General features: G+C 37.3%; 2 protein-coding genes across 12 annotated transcripts in view; both read right to left on the bottom strand.

Annotated features, from left to right (window-relative positions):
• LOC129724969 (uncharacterized) overlaps positions 1-18,799 on the bottom strand; it is a 299,807-nt gene that overhangs the window by 16,751 nt on the left and 264,257 nt on the right. The gene's annotated exons all lie outside the window — the stretch shown is intronic.
• Positions 1,337-12,419, bottom strand: LOC129724971 (uncharacterized). The gene is made up of 2 exons (XM_055680307.1): positions 6,631-12,419; positions 1,337-6,571 (listed from the first exon to the last, which is right to left on the bottom strand). The coding sequence occupies exons 1-2, from the start codon at positions 6,968-6,970 to the stop codon at positions 5,985-5,987; spliced, it is 927 nt and encodes a 308-aa protein (XP_055536282.1). The 5' UTR covers positions 6,971-12,419; the 3' UTR covers positions 1,337-5,984.

Below are 18,799 nucleotides of genomic sequence, written 5' to 3'. Positions count from 1 at the left end.
TTGATGCTACTTCACGCAAAATCGCTGAGATCTGATTCTAGATTTAGGATATAGTGCACAGTGGGGAATCGCTGGCTATCGACCCAATATTGAAAATGGGGATTTCCATTTAATTACATTTTTCCCTATATAGTTGTGTACTATTGAAGTGTCAGAATTCCAATTTTTAGAGCATTACGACAAAATTTGAATTTTATATGATTTTTTAAAGTATGCTAAGTCAGCGTTTTTGAACGTTTTTCTGGAAAAAAAATGCAATGATATGAAATTTTCTGGAGCCTCAAGGGTAATTTGAATCTTGATTAAGTCTAAGGAAAAGTTGTCTGTAAAACAGTGGAAAACAAATCCTTATCATTGGATAATATATCATCTCATCGTTACACTCAAAAAATATGGGGGAACCAAAAATATACGTATTTTTTGCATAAAACAGCGTTTAAAGTTTAGACGGAATCAGGGTTGGCTCCAGTGTTGCCAAATTTCGACACTGCAAAATGAAAATGACACAACAGCAATTTCCCTCTAACTCTTATCACACTGATATTGAGAGTCGTCCGTGTCAATTCTCAATGATATAATTGATATGTCTTGATTAAAACCGAAATTATTTGATCTGAGCCAATCCATTGCATAGGGTCGATGAAGTAGGTGAGCATCGACAACCTCAACCACATAAACATAGCTATAGTAACACAGCGTGTGCGAAATGACAGTAAAGGTGCCAGTTTCAACTGAGAATCTATCACTGACAGTGAAAATTTGCAACACTGGTTGGCACTATTAACAGTTTCAAAAGATAGCTGAGCAAAATCATTTCAAATCGCCTGGAAATACGCTAAAATTTAATCGACCATTTTTGATTTGGTTGAAACTGTGCACACGTATTTGGCTTAGCAAACTGAGCATTTTTCACAGGTGGAGAGATTTTTTACACCCATGAGTTACATTCTAAAAGGGCGTATGCCTTTTGGCATAGGTTTTATTCGAAGCATTGTAGCCCAGAAACCGTTGGTTGTATAGAAAAACTGTCTGAGAATGAGGTGTAGGGAAAATGCACCATAAAAAAATATACACTGTACAAAAAAAAGATTTTTTTTGATCAAAAAAAAAATTAAAAATAAACATTAAATTTCAATTTAAAAAAAAAAAAAGAATTTTTTTTTATTTTTTTTTAAAGAAACTTGACGTTAATACGCAACTTTAAAAAAAAAGTCCAGGATGGAGAAATGAAAAATAGTTTTTTTATGGTGGATCAATTTTTTTTATGAAAATTCTAATTCAAACATTTTTCAAAATATTTGTATTCTGATGATTTTAAAAGATGCAGAGAGTCATTTTGAATCAAAAAGCTCTTGGTAGTAAACATTCTAAAGGCATTGGTTTTCGAGTTATTTCTAATTTAAGCTCGAAGAATTATTATTATTTAGAAAAATACACGTTTTTCTTAATTTGTCCATGGTTCTCCAGTAAAAACCATACGTTAATTGGAATGGTTGATCAAAAATATACAATTCATTCTTTGACAACAAAACGATTGGGCGAACGGTTCTCAAGAAAAGAGCTAAATGTTCTAAGTGATATAAATATATATAAGAATCAAATATTTTTTTTCGAGTTTTATTATCTGAGGAACATATTTTTTTATGAAATAGGTGCATTACAGAACTAGTTTCACCTAATATTTTATATACATCATAAGTAAATGATTCGTCATCTTTTGAAAACAGCTTCGTTTGTATCTTATTTTCTTAAATCGGAACAAAAGAATAATACTTTTGTGTGGCAGCTATTATTATAGATTTTTTGAAAATATTGCTCCATTCTGTTACTCCTTGTTCATATTCTTCATATGATACCCAACTAAATGACAATTTTGATGAATTTTTTATTACTTTTCTGATTAGACCAATCATACAATTCTTTTGCGCTTGTAATGGGATGTTCATGTTCTTTAGCTAAACTTGCATTTCCTGCCATTCGTTTTAATATGCCACCAAGTGCATCGCATGGGCCTTTACCATGAGAAGTCGCAAAAAAAATGCCACTCTGCATCGACGTTATATTTTGTTTTGAACTTGCAAAGACTTTCAAAGTTTTTTCTATTTTTATATTGTGAGGCAGCTCCATCAAACATTAATATCGCTTTTTTCAACTCTATTGTTGTTTTCAAAAAACTCATAATCTGGCAATGAACACCTGAACCGCTACAGTATCATGATGGAGTACTTCCGATATTATAATGAAGCTGATATTCTTAAGTGTTCCAGATTCTGAATAGTAAACAACGAAGGGATGAATGGTGGCTTGACTATCATTCCAATAACTACACGAATCACAAATTGATAAAGACGTATTAAAATGAGCTTGACTGTTCAATATTTTTAATTTTGCAATAACGTTTTCGTTTAATTTACGTAAGCTTGATGAGCACCGATGATCAGGAAAGGGTTTACAGCATTTGGGCTTGGTGTATTCCATTTTCACTTTATTCATCTTCACAAAAGGCAAACTGTTACTAACACATCTGGAGTAGTGCAATCGTATTTATATACGGAAACAGATATTACAGGTAACCCAGTAGTTATTGGTTGCGTACTTTACAAACAGTTATTATTAGTAAACAAGTAGGTAGTGTTGCACGACAAACATATTTTTTATAAAACATTCGGCAAGGGGAAACGTGTAGGTAGGATAAGGTTTAGCGCTTGAGTTATTTATCCAATCGGTTTGTTGTCAAAGAATGAATTGTATATTTTTGATTAAGCATTCCAATGAACGAATGGTTTTTGCTGGAGAACCATGGACAAAGTAAAAAGAAACGAGTATTTTCCGAAATATTAATAATTTATTGAGCTTAAATTTAATGTAACTCGAAAACCGATGCCTTTAGAATGTTTACTACCAAGAGCTTTTTGATTCAAAATGACTCTCTGCATCTTTTAAAATCATCAGAATACAAATATTTTGAAAAATGTTTGAATTAGAATTTTCATAAAAAAATTAATCTACCATAAAAAAATTATTTTTCATTTCTCCATCCTGGACTTTCTTTTTAAAGTTGCGTATTAACGTCAAGTTTCTCAAAAAAAAAATTAAAAAAAAAAATTCAATATTTTTTTTCAAATTGAAATTTAATGTTTATTTTTAATTTTTTTTGGTCAAAATTTTTTTTTGTAAAGTGTATGTTTTTTTTATAGTGCATTTTTAATTCCCTACAACTCATTCTCAGACAGTTTTTCTATACAACCAACGAGTTCTGGGCTACAATGCTTCGAATAAAACCTATGCCAAAAGGCATACGCCCTTTTAGAATGTAACTCATTGGTGTAAAAAATCTCTCCACCTGTGAAAAATGCTCAGTTTGCTAAGCCAAATACGTGTGCAAAGTTTCATTCAAATCAAAAATGGTCGATATTCGACCATAGGTCATTTCGCGCGATCTTGCTCAGCTTGTAAAAATGCTCTCAAAGACACCTAGTCCGATCCTGCGCAGAGTATTTTTTTTTTCGAAAAGAAACAACGAGTGTTTGGCACATATCGGATTTCAAAGATGTAAATATAAATTGCACACTGCAAACCGTCAACAGAATAACAAATGGCTCGAATTTGTTTGATATAACCAAATTTTTAAACATGTTTCAATATAATTCATCACACTTATCAACATAAATAATGATTAGTTTTTGATGCTGCGTTCAATATCGAACTATAATTTACTTAAGCTATAAATATAAATCATGTTTTAAGTTTGTATTCTACAATTCAATCGTAAAAGTGATCGTGTAAACCTAAATCATGACATAATAAATTGCCTGCTAATTTCTGCAGGTCAAATAACTGATTATTATTTTAACGTTAGATATTGCAACTTGAAAACTCTCCCTGAAGATATTGAAAATTTCATTGAAAATGAAGGTGAAGGTGGAAGTGAAGGAAAAGAAAAATGCGTTAAAAAGAAGTAATTTAAATTGTCACTTAAAAAATAACAAAAAATCATAACTGATTTGTAACACGAAACATATATTTTTAATTGAATAATTTTTTATTTTCTCAACAATCTTGGGTATCATATAGGGTAAATGTACCAATAGTGGCGCAAATAGTAGCTACTTCTGAGAAATTTTAACGAATCCAATTGAGACTTAGTTAGCTTTGGATGTATGAACATATGATTTGATAGACAATTTAGTTGTTTTGCTGATAAATAACTCGTTGTGCATTTTTAAAACTAATGAATTTGAAAAAAATCAACAATTGTTATCATAGCTTTTGTACCTTTAGTGGAGGTACTGTTCCTATAATGGTGGTACCATGTACCTATAGTGGAGGTAGTTTTAAAAACTTGAAATTTATATAAATGAAATGGATGAAGATTGTACATTTTGAAGTTTGTTGAACAGTCACAAGTATAGAAAACAAAAAACGATGAGTTTAAAATAAATATGGAAATCAATGTGAATATTTTATTTCACAAAAAATGCGACATAAGTCCGTCATTTTCTATATAATCTACAGTCCACTGTCTATAACTCTGCTGAACATTTCATTTAGAATTGTGAATGAAACTAAGAAAAATCTGTGAAATTTTGGTAATATTATAATAGGTTGAGTTTAGATATAATTCATACTAGAAAATCGAGTTGACTGGATTCATTTTCATTTTCGCTCATTTTCTATGCAATTGAAAATTAACAACATTTAATGAAAATATGGGATTTATTAACCAGTAACCATGGAGCATTTCAAATGCATTGAATACACAGTCAATGTATTCAAAAGATAGCTTAAATTAAAAGTCAGTTAAAATGATATAACAAAAAAAAAATAACCTGAAAAAATCATCAGAAGAGAATTATCTCTGACATTTTAGCTTCAGTGCCTCGAGTAACTCGATCTTTTGCTTTTTTTCTCGATTATTTTCCGTTAGCTTTTTACGTTTTTTCTCCTCTCTCTCCTTTTTTCGTAGTTCAGCTTTTTTCTGTTTCTTTTTTCGAAGTTCTTCTCTTTTATTCTTACGTTGCTCAGCTTCCTCTTGTTTTCGCTCACGAATTTTTGTTTTTTCTTTCTTCAGTTGTTCTTTTTTTATTTTAGCAAGCTCTCTTTCCTCTACTCTGGCTTTTTTCCTGGCTGCACCTTTTTTTTTTCTTGTTCATGTCGTCGAATTTCTTCAAGCCGCTCTGAGGCCGTCAGTACCGGGTGGAATTTTCTTTTATAATTCCTGTGAATGTTGCTCCGACGAGGAGTTGGCGGAGTTTGAAGCAATTCGGTTATGCTTATTTTACGGCTCGGAATGTTGTGTCCAGTCTTCTCTTTCATGACACTGAGTGGAATACTGTCATCTGATATGAAACTATCGTCACCTACCTCCTCAATAAATGTTGGATTATCCTCAGATATGTAGTCACTTGACACAGTCATCTCTGGAGTCGTACTGTTCAATAACTGCGAATCAATAGGCATCAACAACATCTCATATAGCTGCCGGATGATTTCTCCTTCTGCAGATAAGACAGAACCGCCACTAAAGCTGTTAATGCGCTCCCTACCAATGCAATCTATAGCATCTTTGATTATTGAAGTTGGAATGATAACCGTAGCTTCAATAATTACATCTTCTTTTTCCTCATTCAATTCAGGATTGACCTCTACTGAATTGAAGGTGGAAAGTTCCTTGTCTGTTTCTTGAGCTACTGGTTTATTAGGGTTTTCGCTAGTTGACTAGGCAATACATTTGTCGTTATCCACATTTTCAGGACCAAAAGGGAATAATCCGCAAACTCTGAACCCGTTCTTAACACTGGTCGTTTTGATTCCTTTGTTCATAGCCTTTTGCAGTACGTCAGGAAAGTGTTTCAGCAATAGATTTTCACCTCCATTTTCCAGCCACCACTCCGATACGGCAGTCTTCCAGGCACTTTTCAATGGTTTAAAAATGGCGACGTCTGCTGGCTGAGTTATTCTTGTATTGTTTGGATATAAAGCAATCAGCACAATACCCAAATCCAAGCACAGATCGGCCACCTCCGCAGTCGTGTGTGAAGAGTGACCATCCACGAAATACAGCACTGGGTACTGCACTTTTTCCTTTGAAGATGAGGGTAGAAAACGTTCCTGATGTATAGCATAAAGTTGGCGGTATCCATCCACCCCTTTGCACTTTTGCCAATACCCACTCTCCGGGGAACTTCTGCAATACTTCCACAGATAGGCGCTGCATAGGAAGAACAACTCCTGGAGGTACAACTGATCCGTCTGCTCCGAAGGTCAACATTACTGTTGTTTTTGTGCCCGTCTGCATGCTCGCATTCATACACATTCTTAGTGCCACGGCTAGCTAGCACGGCTTTCGTTTGTGGGTGTAGGTAGAATGACGTTTCATCGCCGTTGTGTATGCGGGTTGCATCCGATGCGGCTGACATAAGGTTGATTTCCTCGAGATATGATGTTACGTTCGTGAACCATCCGCGAATGTCTGCCTCTTTTACTTTAGAACTTGCGGAAGACACAGTTTCTGGCGTGCGGAAAGTGATTTCACGACGCCGGCGAAGGAATCCTTCCAGCCATTTTCGACCTATAACCGATAAGATGTTAACAATTTTTTGACTGATTTTCATTATAATGAATACAAACCTGGGACATTGTTCGTGAACGGATTGGGTCGAGAATTCGTTCCGAAGAATGTCTTCACTTTATGCAGAAGTAATTCCTTAACTACCGGAAATCCTTTCTTCTCCATCGTTTTCAAATATTGCACGAGTTTCTGTTCTTCGTCTCCTGTTAGAACAGTAGGTGGCCGTTTCCGGGCTTTTCTGGTCCACTTGCCACTAAGTCGGTAACGAACGGTAGACTGAGGGATGCCATAAGCTTTGCATGCTGCGTACAGTGACTTTTTCTTAGAGAGGACCAACTCCATGCAGCGGGTGATAGCTCCTTCATCGTGTTTATGTATTTTTTTCGCTGCAGAACCCATTTTGAAATGAGTTATGAAGCTAAAACGTTTTTTAGTACAAGAATTCTAAAGTTTTTACCTATATGTGGACGCCTTCGTCAACGCGTAGAGGAGGGTAAGCGAGTGGTATCTCTAAAAAAACGGAAAATAGGATCGTCGCTGATCGTTTTGCGTTCGGAGTGTAACACGGCACAAAGCGGAGGACGAAGCAAGCAAAAGATGCGACAATCGCACACACGGCGAGGCGCGAATGGACACACTGGTGAGCTGAGGTCCAATGATATAGCTCGAAACCTGTTCGCTGCGCAAACAATGTATATGCGCTGAATATCCAAAAATCTGAACTGTAAACGATTTGTTTTCGTTTGACACTTGTAAACATTCGAATGCCTCCACTATGGGAGCAACGGTGTTTCTGTGTACCAATAATGGCGCAGTTGAAAAAAACGGGGTTAAATCAAACAACAACGATTTAAGTGCTAATGAATCTTAAAATTGATGAGTTTTCTACACAATAAGTACTAAAAATTATATGAGACTTTGTTTTAACTTAATGAATATCCCTTAAATAAAATCGAATGCAGCTTAAGAAAACACTAAAAATCAAGCGGTATTCAGCTAGTGATTTGGAAAAATGTTTTTTCTCTTTAGTGTTTCGCTGTAAAATGGGAATTTTTCCCTTAAACATTACATAAAACCCATACAAACATGTTGCATTATACTTTTTTTGCCAGTCTTACTCAAAATAAAAGAAAAAACTCTATATCGCACTACCTCCACTATTGGTACTACCTCCACTAAGGGTACATTTACCCTATTTTGTTGTCTAAAACTTTGAAATCGACGTACAATTTTCCTCATATAATAAATGAACAAGTATGAAAATTTCCCTGGTGTTCAAAATAAAAATAAAATACGCATTTTCATGCAAATATAATATTGAATTCGGGCTCAGCGTCCTTATATTGAATAAACCCCATGTTCTTTGATTTGAAGATTTTTTTTTGCTTGGCCAGCATATGTATGGAGTCGCCCCATAGACCTCCAGCGTTATGTCGTCCGCAAAGCCGATGATCACAACCCCTACAGAGAACTTTAGCTTCAACAATCCGTCGTACATGACATTCCACAACACTGGGCTCAGAATGGAAACTTGCGGTACTCTTGCGGTGTTTGGGACGCACTTATTACCCTCCTCTTTGGTGTAAACTAGTACTCGATTCCGGAAGTAATTTTCCAAAATCTTGTGCAACGACACCGGAACATGGAGCTGGACTGCCACCTCAGCCTTTCCAGAAGACGAACATACAGTCCCGGTGCCTTGCTTACTTTTAAGGTGTTGGCGATCACAATAAGTTTCTCATTCATATCCCTTGCCTTCTTCTCAACCTCGACATGGCTATTGTCACTCATGAATTGAATCTCCGGCAAGTTGGCCGACCAACCCTGGGTTGTGTCTGAGATACTGGAATGTCAGACGTGAGACTGGACCACCGGGAGGCAAGTCCCTCGATGATACGCTTCAGCATCGCTGGTGATCGCTCTGCAGGTGCCAACACGCCTTTGGTCTTGGCCATTACGATCCTATAAGTGTCACTCCTCGGAGTCATATTGGCACTCGCGCATAGCCTATCAAAACAAGCCCTCTTGTCGCAGACCCGTCTTGCACGGAGACACGCGCTGTGGAGGTCCGCAATCGCGTCCACCCATCAGTAAACTGGTCGCTTTCTGATTCGTATAGCGACTTCCCTACTCAACAGCCCAATCGTTGAAGTCCGCCCGCTATCATCCACGGCGTTAGGCCCGTCAACTTCATGGTTACGAGGTCGATTATCTGAGTGAACCTTTCGATAGACCAACGTGGCGGAGCGTAGCAACTGCAGTAGGACACTCCGTTCATCTCGGCCATAGCCTCCGTTTGAGGTTGACATAACCTTATGAACCGGAAACCTGCTCGTCGTCCATATAGCCGCATTGCTGGACCTATTCGCGACCCAGTTACCGTTTCCGAAAGAGATACGGTTGGGGTCCGATACGATGGCTATGCCCGACATCGACTCAGAGGCTGCTTAGTATAGCAGCTGCTGTTCCGCGTAGCAGTGGCTCAGGTTCAGTTGTATCATCCTTACGCCCGTGGCTCAGTAGCCGGTTTACCTGCTGGGCTTTTCATACAATGCTTGGCGTCCCGTTTGCAGGAACATACCCGGCACTTGGAAGACTATCCGCAGTTTTTCGTTTTATGGCCTGAACTACCGCAATGCCTGTACAATTGGCTTTTGTCGGAACCCTTACAGATCCAGGACTTACGCCCTCCCTTAAAGCACTTGAAGTAAACACCCGGTTGTTGAAATATGCCCAGGAAACATACTGATCTGCCAATTTTCGTCAGAAAGTGGCCACCTTGGACTAGTGCTGGGACTATCCGGATTAAAATATCCGGATATCCGACCTCGGATATCGGACAAATATCCAAAATCCGGATCAATCCGATATCCGGATATTATCCGACAGGATATCCGGATTTTCGGATAGTCGGATATCCGGAAATTGTATCCGAACATAGTTTAATGAGGATTATGTAAATAAATACTTACGAGGGGTTGGGGAATTGTGGAATAAGCCATTTTTCGCGTTACATTTCATTCGAACGGGCCTAAAAGCTAGAAAAAAAATCCGGATATCCGGATAGTATATCCGACTATTGGATTATCCGGACATCCGAATAGTATTCGTTTACACATCCGTGATCCGAGCTTCGGATAACCGGATCACGAATATATCCGGTTAAAAGTCCCAGCACTATCTTGGATTAGCGTTGCACCGAATAATAGGGCTGGGAAAAGTTTTTTTCTGAAAAGTACCGAGTTTTCAGTTTACAGAATAATGATTTGAACTCGAGCTTGTCTAGCGTAATTCACTTTAATTCAAGAGTAATTTGGTTTTTAATTTTTCTTATTTAATCATGTGCTGTTACCAATTTTGAAATGAAGAACCCGTTATCGAAAACTCTTTCGATATCGGGGAACACTTCTAAGCACAATTTTCTTCGAAAGAACGAAAATAACAATGTAAACGATGTAAACATATGTATTGTTTACTGTACCAAGAGTCTGTTTTATTGTCATTAATTAATGTATTTCGGTTGAATTTGTTCATTATAAAAGTAAAGGGTACATATTTTGGGCAAAATCTGAATATTTCTGTAACTTGTGAAGTTTGTTTCCGACATTCACACCGTTACTCATAGATTTATGCTGTGCATTTTCCGATAGAGGAATAATTAAATCTACACTGTTGCAATGAACGATGGACCAAGCGTGATTGAACAAGAAATAAATTGATTAAGTGCAACAAAATTAGATGCCCGATCTGTCAAGGGTTTGAAAAATGATCCCAGAAATTAAATCGCCAGTGCTCTGAAGCCGAACGGCAGCAAAGCAGTGCAGAGACTCCAGAAGTGGCATTGGATTGCTTTCCGAGAGCAAATTGAATTAAAGTCAACTGGTGCAAAACTTGTCGCTGCTGCAGTTTCCTTCCGTGCCACTTCCGGGAGCTCATCATCTTGACTTGACGGGGTAGCAACTGTACAGACACAAAGAAAAGACAAACGACCAGTCGGATAGAAACACGATCGTTACAAAAGGCGGTGGAGACGACGAGTGGGGATGAAATATGCATGAAAAGCTCACTTCAGACTTGCTGTGTTCTTTTTTTTCTCACTCAAAGCTGACGTCAGGGCCCGGTGCAATAAAGCTTTAGATTGAATGAATAGAAGAAAACCAATAAACTCCCCTCATTCTCTTCTGTGCTGTGGACGGACAAGTAGGCATGCTGGCATGCTCAAGATGACTGGCACTTGCAATGTCGTCTCGTAAATGAAAGACCATGGTTACTGCGTAAAGTGGCAGCAAGACTAAAGCTGGTCATCAGCATGGAAAGTGGTGCAGACCGTGAGAGCAGCTGTGGGATTTATTTCCTAGAAGGAAGCAGCATTAATCCCAACGTGGGTGTGCTGTTGCTGTATGGAAAATACCATTAACTGTAATTATGAGTTAGTTTCAACATGTGCCAGAGCTGTTTTGTGGAGTAGTTTCAGGTTGTATAACTCAAATGCTTAATTCACCATGAAATTAAGATGTTAATATACCTGTCTATTGTGTACATTAGATTATGTTCTCTGATTTATTCTAATTAAAGTTCTTTTTCAGCTATTAACTTTACATCCTTTACAATATTCTGTTCTTTGCTTTAAAAAGAACAGAATATGTCAAATACCAAATTGCTTGACGAAATTAAAATTGCCTGTACGAATCCCAAGTGACTGCTGGAGTTTGAAACGACTGTTGAACCCCAAATTGCCTATTGAAGTTCAAAGCCATTATCCAAAGTCAAAGTTCGACACGACACGATCAAAAATAAATTCTTAAAAGTTCAAGTTTCGTTTTTATCAAATTTAAAAATTCGGAATTTTTTTTTTTTCGGGATGATCTAAGGAAATCACAATGATTTTAAATCATAAACCAAGTCTACAACTGTTGGAGTAGTTCATGTTTTCGATGTTTATTAAGCGCAAACCGCAAACCCAAATTTAGATTCTAGCTATTTTTCTTAACGAATTTGTGTAAATTTTACTGAATAAAATAACAAAAATTTTGTGTAGGAACTTTTATTCCAGAAAATTACTACACTAGTTTGTTTAGAGTGCGCAAATATTTAAATTTCTATTATTTTTCAACAATAATGAATTGCAAACCAATTTTTAACAAGATTATGCCAGAAAAAAAAACACGTGTTACGTGTGTTTCAAAGAAGAAGAAGACTTAATGGTTTTTCCATCGTCTACGCCAGCGGTTCTCAACCTGGGGTACTCGAAAGCCTTCAGGGGGTACGCGAAAGAAAAATCAGTAATGGCGGACAAAGCATTTTTTTTTTATATTACTCCATTTGTTTTTCAATCTTGCTCTTAACGTGAAACGGGATGGAACCCAACAATGAGATGACCGATGCCTTCCTCCTGCATACTACCGAATTTTTGGAATGCGTCATAAAATTCGTTAATTTTTCAACTAACCTAATTCAATCATTTTGCACTTGTGGTTTTACCGTGTAAGTTCTCAAAAAAATACCGGTACGAAGCAGTCACGTAACCACTCAAACTAAGTATTCTATTCTCTTAACACTAATAAACATCGCGATCGCAACTAATTTACACGAAAAATTGATCGAAATGGTCTGAAACTTGCCTATAAAGTATAACGCCTCGAAAAATCCCGGTTTTTGCTCGTTTCTAGTTTCAAGTCAATTGTGAGCATCAAGTTGTGCGCCAGTGTTGTCAGCATTATCAGCAGCAGGCTGCGCTAGCATATCAAAATATTGAAAATGATGATTCAGTGAAATTTTATGGCAACAAAAAAATTAAAAATTTGGTAACCATGTACTGTTAACTATTTTAAAATAATTAGATTCCGTCCCGGTCCACCCTAAAACATGACTGTAGCAATCAAATAAACCATAGTTTTATTTGAAACTTGAACTAGACTACCACAGCATGATCTACCACTACTCTGCGAAAACATTCCAAGTCAGGGGGTACAGTAGATATGACAAATATCGCCAAGGGGTACGCGGACAAGAAAAGGTTGAGAACCGCTGGTCTACGCGATCCGGTTACAATAAGCTGACACGAACGCAACCTTCCGTTCCTGGTACAAAATGATAATGCCTACAGCAGGCAGTAAAATATATAACCGCATGTAAACCGTTCTCCAGTTTCAAGTTAAATTTGTTCCGCGTGTGACATTTACCGTGCGAATGATAAGTGAAATGAATGGTCCAATTTATTAAATAATTAACGCTGGTTAAATTAAGTTACAGGTGTTTCTGACTGCCTGACTGTGTGTATCAGCAGAAATTGAAGTAATGATGCCGATGACGAAAACGATTGATAAATTACCCGGCTTATCGATTCTGATTCGCAAGAAAAAGTGGTGGTTTAATTAGCAGCATTTAAAGTCCTATTGGAACTTATTCTAGGGTAGGTAATTCAAATGCCAATTTGATGTGTAATCTATGATTGACAACCATTTTTAAGTAAAAGTGCAATTCCTGAAAGTTTTGGTTTGTTAAATCGCTTAATTTTAAAGTTTATTTTACTGCGATAACGACAAATCGCGAGAGTAAGTAATATAACCAAAGTAGCTTCGGGTATTTTTCCGGTTTTTTTATCATAAAACTCAGATCACCGAAATTTCGTTTAGGACGGTTGCTCAGCTTCATTTCAAAAAACCAGCAGGAGCTTTTATTATTCCCCATAAACAACATTCTTTCAACCGCCCGCACATGAACGGGCTGTGCAGATCAAATCTGAGTTTGATTCTGATTTTCACGAGGGTATCATTCCCTAGAGTAACTTTTGACAGCAGGAAGCGAAGTAGAGGAAGCAAAAATGATTATCAGCGCTGATTCAAAGTTACCTAAACGGACGGCACCCACGGTGACTATCATGGCATCGAGACGAGTGTGGATGATTCGTTGGAATCACTGCGCCAAATCCTATAACCTGTACCTTCATGTCCTGTCGTTCGATGGGGAACCGGTGGAGTTTTCCGCATTCATGCCGCGTTCGGGGCATTTTTCATTGTTGGCTGCTTTTGGCAGACGCAGTCTACTGCCATACCTTGCCATGCTATCGTCCATGCCTTGTCCTATGCGGTGACGCGAGGGCGCAACGCGCCATTCAGCGCAAATTTGTATTGTTCCTTCGCGTATTGACGTGCAGCAGTATTGTTGAACGGATAATGCTGTTTTAACCCGTTCGAGATAGCAGCAGCTTTCAATAGGAAGGAACAATAAAACTGATACTGAATGAACGTCTAACGACATTAACGTAAAATTTCACAATTTTTTTTACTGATAACCCCTCGTCAATGAGTTCAATATCTGATGATCTCAATATTTGGAGTTAAGCTCGATATTAATAATACAATAATAAAGCCTTCGGCATGCACTCCCATCTAAACAGATAAACTAAACAAAACAAATAAAAATGCAATTATGTCTGTCTGTCTGTCTGATCTTATAGGGTTAGAGACTACTGAACCGTTGGGCGTGAAACGTGTATGTAGAGATTTTTGAGACTGAGAAAGGTGGAGACCTCTAGCTTTCCTCGAAAGGAGGGCTCTCATACAAACAAAATTCTGCATAACTCAAGCAAAATAAACCAAATTTGGTTTAGGGTAGGTGAGCCAAGCGCATAAGCGCAATGGTACCAGTTATGGCAATACCCCATTTAAACTCCACAAACCATAACTGGTTCATGCCATACCTGGTACATTTTTTAGGTATTGCCATAACTGGTACTCCTCCTCTATAAAGATTTCTAAGGCATGCATCGAAAAGTAGTCTTTAACATTTAACACGTTATTACACACAAACGGGGAAACTTTTTATTTTTGACGGACGCTTTGTTTACATGTCAAAAATCGGCAATTCAAATCATTTAGTCGCGATCATGGAGTTGTTTTTGACATGTCACGAAGTCATTTAGAAACTAAAAAAAAAATCTACACAATTGGTGCACCGAAAAGGGTGTTACATACCATAAAATAGCGAAAAAAACCAAAGTTTGTCCAGCAAGTGTTAAACGAATCGTCGCAAAGTTCGGTAATGAGTGTTCTTTCGTGGATTTCAGCAGAAGTGGACGAAAACCCGGACCGAGATTGGACCGAAAAATTGTAAATTATATTAAGAAGAGCAGGTCTGCATCAATTTGTGATTTGGCCAATAGGTTCAAAACCAGTGTTGGGATGATTCAGCGGACTAAACAGAAACACGGTCTAAAGACCAATAAAAAGTAAAAAGTGGCCAAACAAACACCGGAGCAGCAAAATCGCGCTAAAACACGAGTTTGAAAGCTATATGAACGGATTTGAACAATCCCTGTGCATTCTCATGGATGACGAAAGATACGTCAAAGAAGATTCCGGAACGCTGCCGAGACCTAAATGTTATACCAAATCGATTGGAGAGAGTGTATCATTAGCGGATACGACTGTTGCGATGGAAAAATTCGGCCAAAAAGTGCTCATTCAGCAAACTATTTGTACGTGTAGCATGCGATCATCAACTCTTTTCACAAATAGGACTATACCTAAATACTCAAATTCATGTGGCTCGCAAAAGAGATTGCTTCCACTTAATAGAAAGCACGAGGTTCCTCCTCCATGCTGGCCGGATTTGTCATTGGCACATTATGCCAAATCCACTCTAAAATAGCTTTCGGAAAACAACATCATGTTTATCGGAAAATACCTCCAATCGGACGTAAGCTTGATTTTTTTATTCTGGGATACGAGCAACCAAGGAAAGAAGACGGTTTAACTACGAAATGCGGTGTCTCGCCAGCTACACCCAGGACGGCAGCGCCGTCGCAAGACAAGGCATCGCAGCCTGCAAAAAACATACTACGAACAATCCAGAGAATGGTACGACTCGGAACAATCGTTATACCCAAGTAACACATGCAACATCTTTTACGATAAAAATGAAAGGAAAAAGTTATAAATAAGTCATAAATAAGTTACAGGGAAAACATTGGGTTTTAATTCACTCGCATTGATGTTTTAAATCGGAATGATGTTTTAAATCGAAATAACAAGTTGAAGTTGTAAATACATTACGAATTGCTGTAAAAACTGATTTATAACATGTTTATAACTAGTTTTTTTCTTGAGAATGCAAGAGAGACAACAGTGGTGAATATGTGTTTGACAGCAAAACGTATAGTGGAGACAAAATTGAAAAATGGCCGCAAAAGTTGTAGTTCAGTTTTAAATCAGCTGTAAATGTGATTTTATGGTGTGAACTATTTCTTCTTCATCAAATACAGTGCAGATCAAAAATTCTGTTATAATATTCAAAATTATATAAAATATTTAAACACCCAGGGAATTTATGTTTGATTAAACATAAATTATAAATTTGACAGTAAATTATAATCAATAAATTTATCATTCAATTTACTTAAAACAAGAACATCGTTTGATTTGGTCGGCCAAGTTTGTTTCAATTCTTTTTTTGTCTTGCTCAACGATCTTCGGTTTTATTATTATTATTTTGATCATCGTTAATAACCTCAGATCAATGTTTGAATATTTCTGTTTTACTTAAATTTCAAAATATATTACTTAATGCGTGGTTTAGTTAGGAGAATTTTCATATTATTTTCTCTACTACAAAAATCAATATGGTGACGGCGATTTTTTTTATAGATTGTAGTAGCTTTATATAGCTTTGCTTAATTGGTTTCACGATTCCATCTCCAAATTGTGGCAGAAATTACTCCTCGCTTGGTTTGCTAAAGGAGTAAGAAAGTTCAAATAATTAGTACATAGTGCATGACATCTTAGTTCACCTTGATGTTTCAATGTACATTTTTTTCAATTATTTTGCGATATTTTTACCGCTTTATAGATAGTGGTCATATAACGGACAAAATCTTTGGGCAATCGGTGTACCCATTCAACGAATGCTAATAATCAACATGACTGCCTCGTTAGCACAAGCGGCGTGCTAAAATAATATTCAACACAATTTTTCTGTGCTAAAGGCACGTTTCATAATATAATCTTATCGGAAATATATACCTGATGCTCATTCCTCTAGAGTTCATCTGTTACTTTTTTCTTTATTTCAAATTTTAAAAAAAATATGATACTGATTACTATCATATTGTAGTATTTTCGAAGCGCGTAAATTTTAACGAAGTACAAGGCAAATATTCACGACAAATCTGAAATCGCACGTAGATTTATTGTATTGATTCACTATACCAACACCCTATTCTATCAATGAATTGTCTTGATAATTTCTCAAATGAAGAGCTATGATTATTTTCGAGGGTCATCTGTTTTGTATGTATTAGAAACAATCATCAGCGAGTGAAATTTCAACTCATTTGTGCAATTTGTTTATGACCTATTAATAACAGGCCACCATTTGTTGGTACTGAAAATGTAAGAGTGGTGGTTATAGTCGTTATAAAGTTGTTTTATATTAGTCGTGTGAACAATTCATTTGAAGTTGAATATGGGTCATTCCATGTCAAGTGTCCGAGGATATGCATCGATCATCTCCGATTTCAACCAAAATTTGTGAGTCAATGTATTTCGAGCCGGAACTTATAAGTACGAAGTGTTGTACCGATTGGTGGACCCCCCGGCCAATGGGACTGCCTCCACTTTTTGCGAATTTAGCAAAACACCCTTTTTATTTTGTGAATATCTCGGGATCCTGAAGAGCTACAGGTGATATTGACATATCATTTTGAAGAGTTTTAGATGTAGAATCGAACTACATGATCAATTATTTTCTGCAGTGTTGCTGACATTGCATTTTTTTCGGTTCAAAACTTAATTTGCAATTTCCTTAAAACACCCCCCCTTCGATTTTGATTTTGACCACGCCAATGTGTTCAGCAGACGATTTTACATAGGAATCACTTATCAGCAAAAAACAAATGTAGCGTTCCAGAGATACAGCATTTTTAAAATTGCAAGATTTTGGATTTTGTCTACGCATGAAAGCGTTTCTACATAAATTGCTGCAATCTTAATGGTATCCTAGCAGGCGTTTGTGTAATCGAACCACGCCAATGTGTTCAGCAGACGATTTTACATAGGAATCACTTATCAGCAAAAAACAAATGTAGCGTTCCAGAGATACAGCATTTTTAAAATTGCAAGATTTTGGATTTTGTCTACGCATGAAAGCGTTTCTACATAAATTGCTGCAATCTTAATGGTATCCTAGCAGGCGTTTGTGTAATCGAAGATATGTACCTTAGAGGAGCATCCGTTAATGATGTAACGCAAAAAATCCCGTTCTAGAATCATTTTCACGAAAAGTTACAGGAGAGATTTGGCTACACGTTTCGTATTTAAATTCTAACTGTTTTTTGTTAAATGTACACTTTTGTCCATGATTCGAATTTTGGAATCAACTTGTGACATTGTTAATAACGTGAAAAAATGCTACAACAAGTACAACATTTTGTACTTATAAGTTCCGGCTCGAAATACATCGACTCACAAATTTTGGTCGAAATCGGAGATAGTCGATGCATTTCCTCGGACACTTGACATGGAATGACCCATATATGTTTTATATTGGCTCCGCCCCTTGCGCTTTTTGAGTTGTTAACAAGTTGTATATAAGTTTATACGTTATTGTTATAGTGACGAGCATGGGCGCAACTAAGGGGGGGCTAAGGGGGGCAGCCCCCCCTAGCAAGTTTTAAGCCCCCCTAGAATTTCCCAGAGAATAATTGTAGTCAATATAAATACATCCCATACTTCCTATCAGAGCATCAAAATCAACACAAATTGAGAAGTCATCATTCGTTGGCTGAGAACTAGTACTGTGCCCAGGATCGATTCTCAAACCTAGCTCTCTTACTTACCTTACTAATAAGACGAGTGCCGTGGTGGCTCGTGCTGTATCAAGGAGTTGTTGTCATGCTGCTCGGTTTTGGGCTGTGTTTCGCCAGTTCCTCAGACGTCTCATCACCCGCAAGTCTCTTTCGATCTGGTCGAGTCATCGCGCACGCTGCGCCCCCTAGTCCACAGGGTTGCTGAAGAGAAGTGATTTCACAGGATCATCGTCCGGCATCCTTACGACGCGACCGGCCCACCGCAACCTATTGATGTTGATGTGTCGATTCCGTAGAGAACTACCGGTCGTATCAGCTACATCGTCAACTTTTTACTTCGTCGCACTAGACTCGATCGAAGTGGTCATGCCAATACCCCCACCACAATTGGTGCGTACGTTTGTATGTCTGAGAAAAAAGAG

The sequence above is a fragment of the Wyeomyia smithii genome, chromosome 2 (genome assembly GCF_029784165.1).
Source record: "Wyeomyia smithii strain HCP4-BCI-WySm-NY-G18 chromosome 2, ASM2978416v1, whole genome shotgun sequence".
Lineage (NCBI taxonomy): Eukaryota > Metazoa > Arthropoda > Insecta > Diptera > Culicidae > Wyeomyia > Wyeomyia smithii.
The sequence above is the reverse complement of the archived record's forward strand: the minus strand, read 5'-3'. Positions and strand labels throughout refer to the sequence as shown.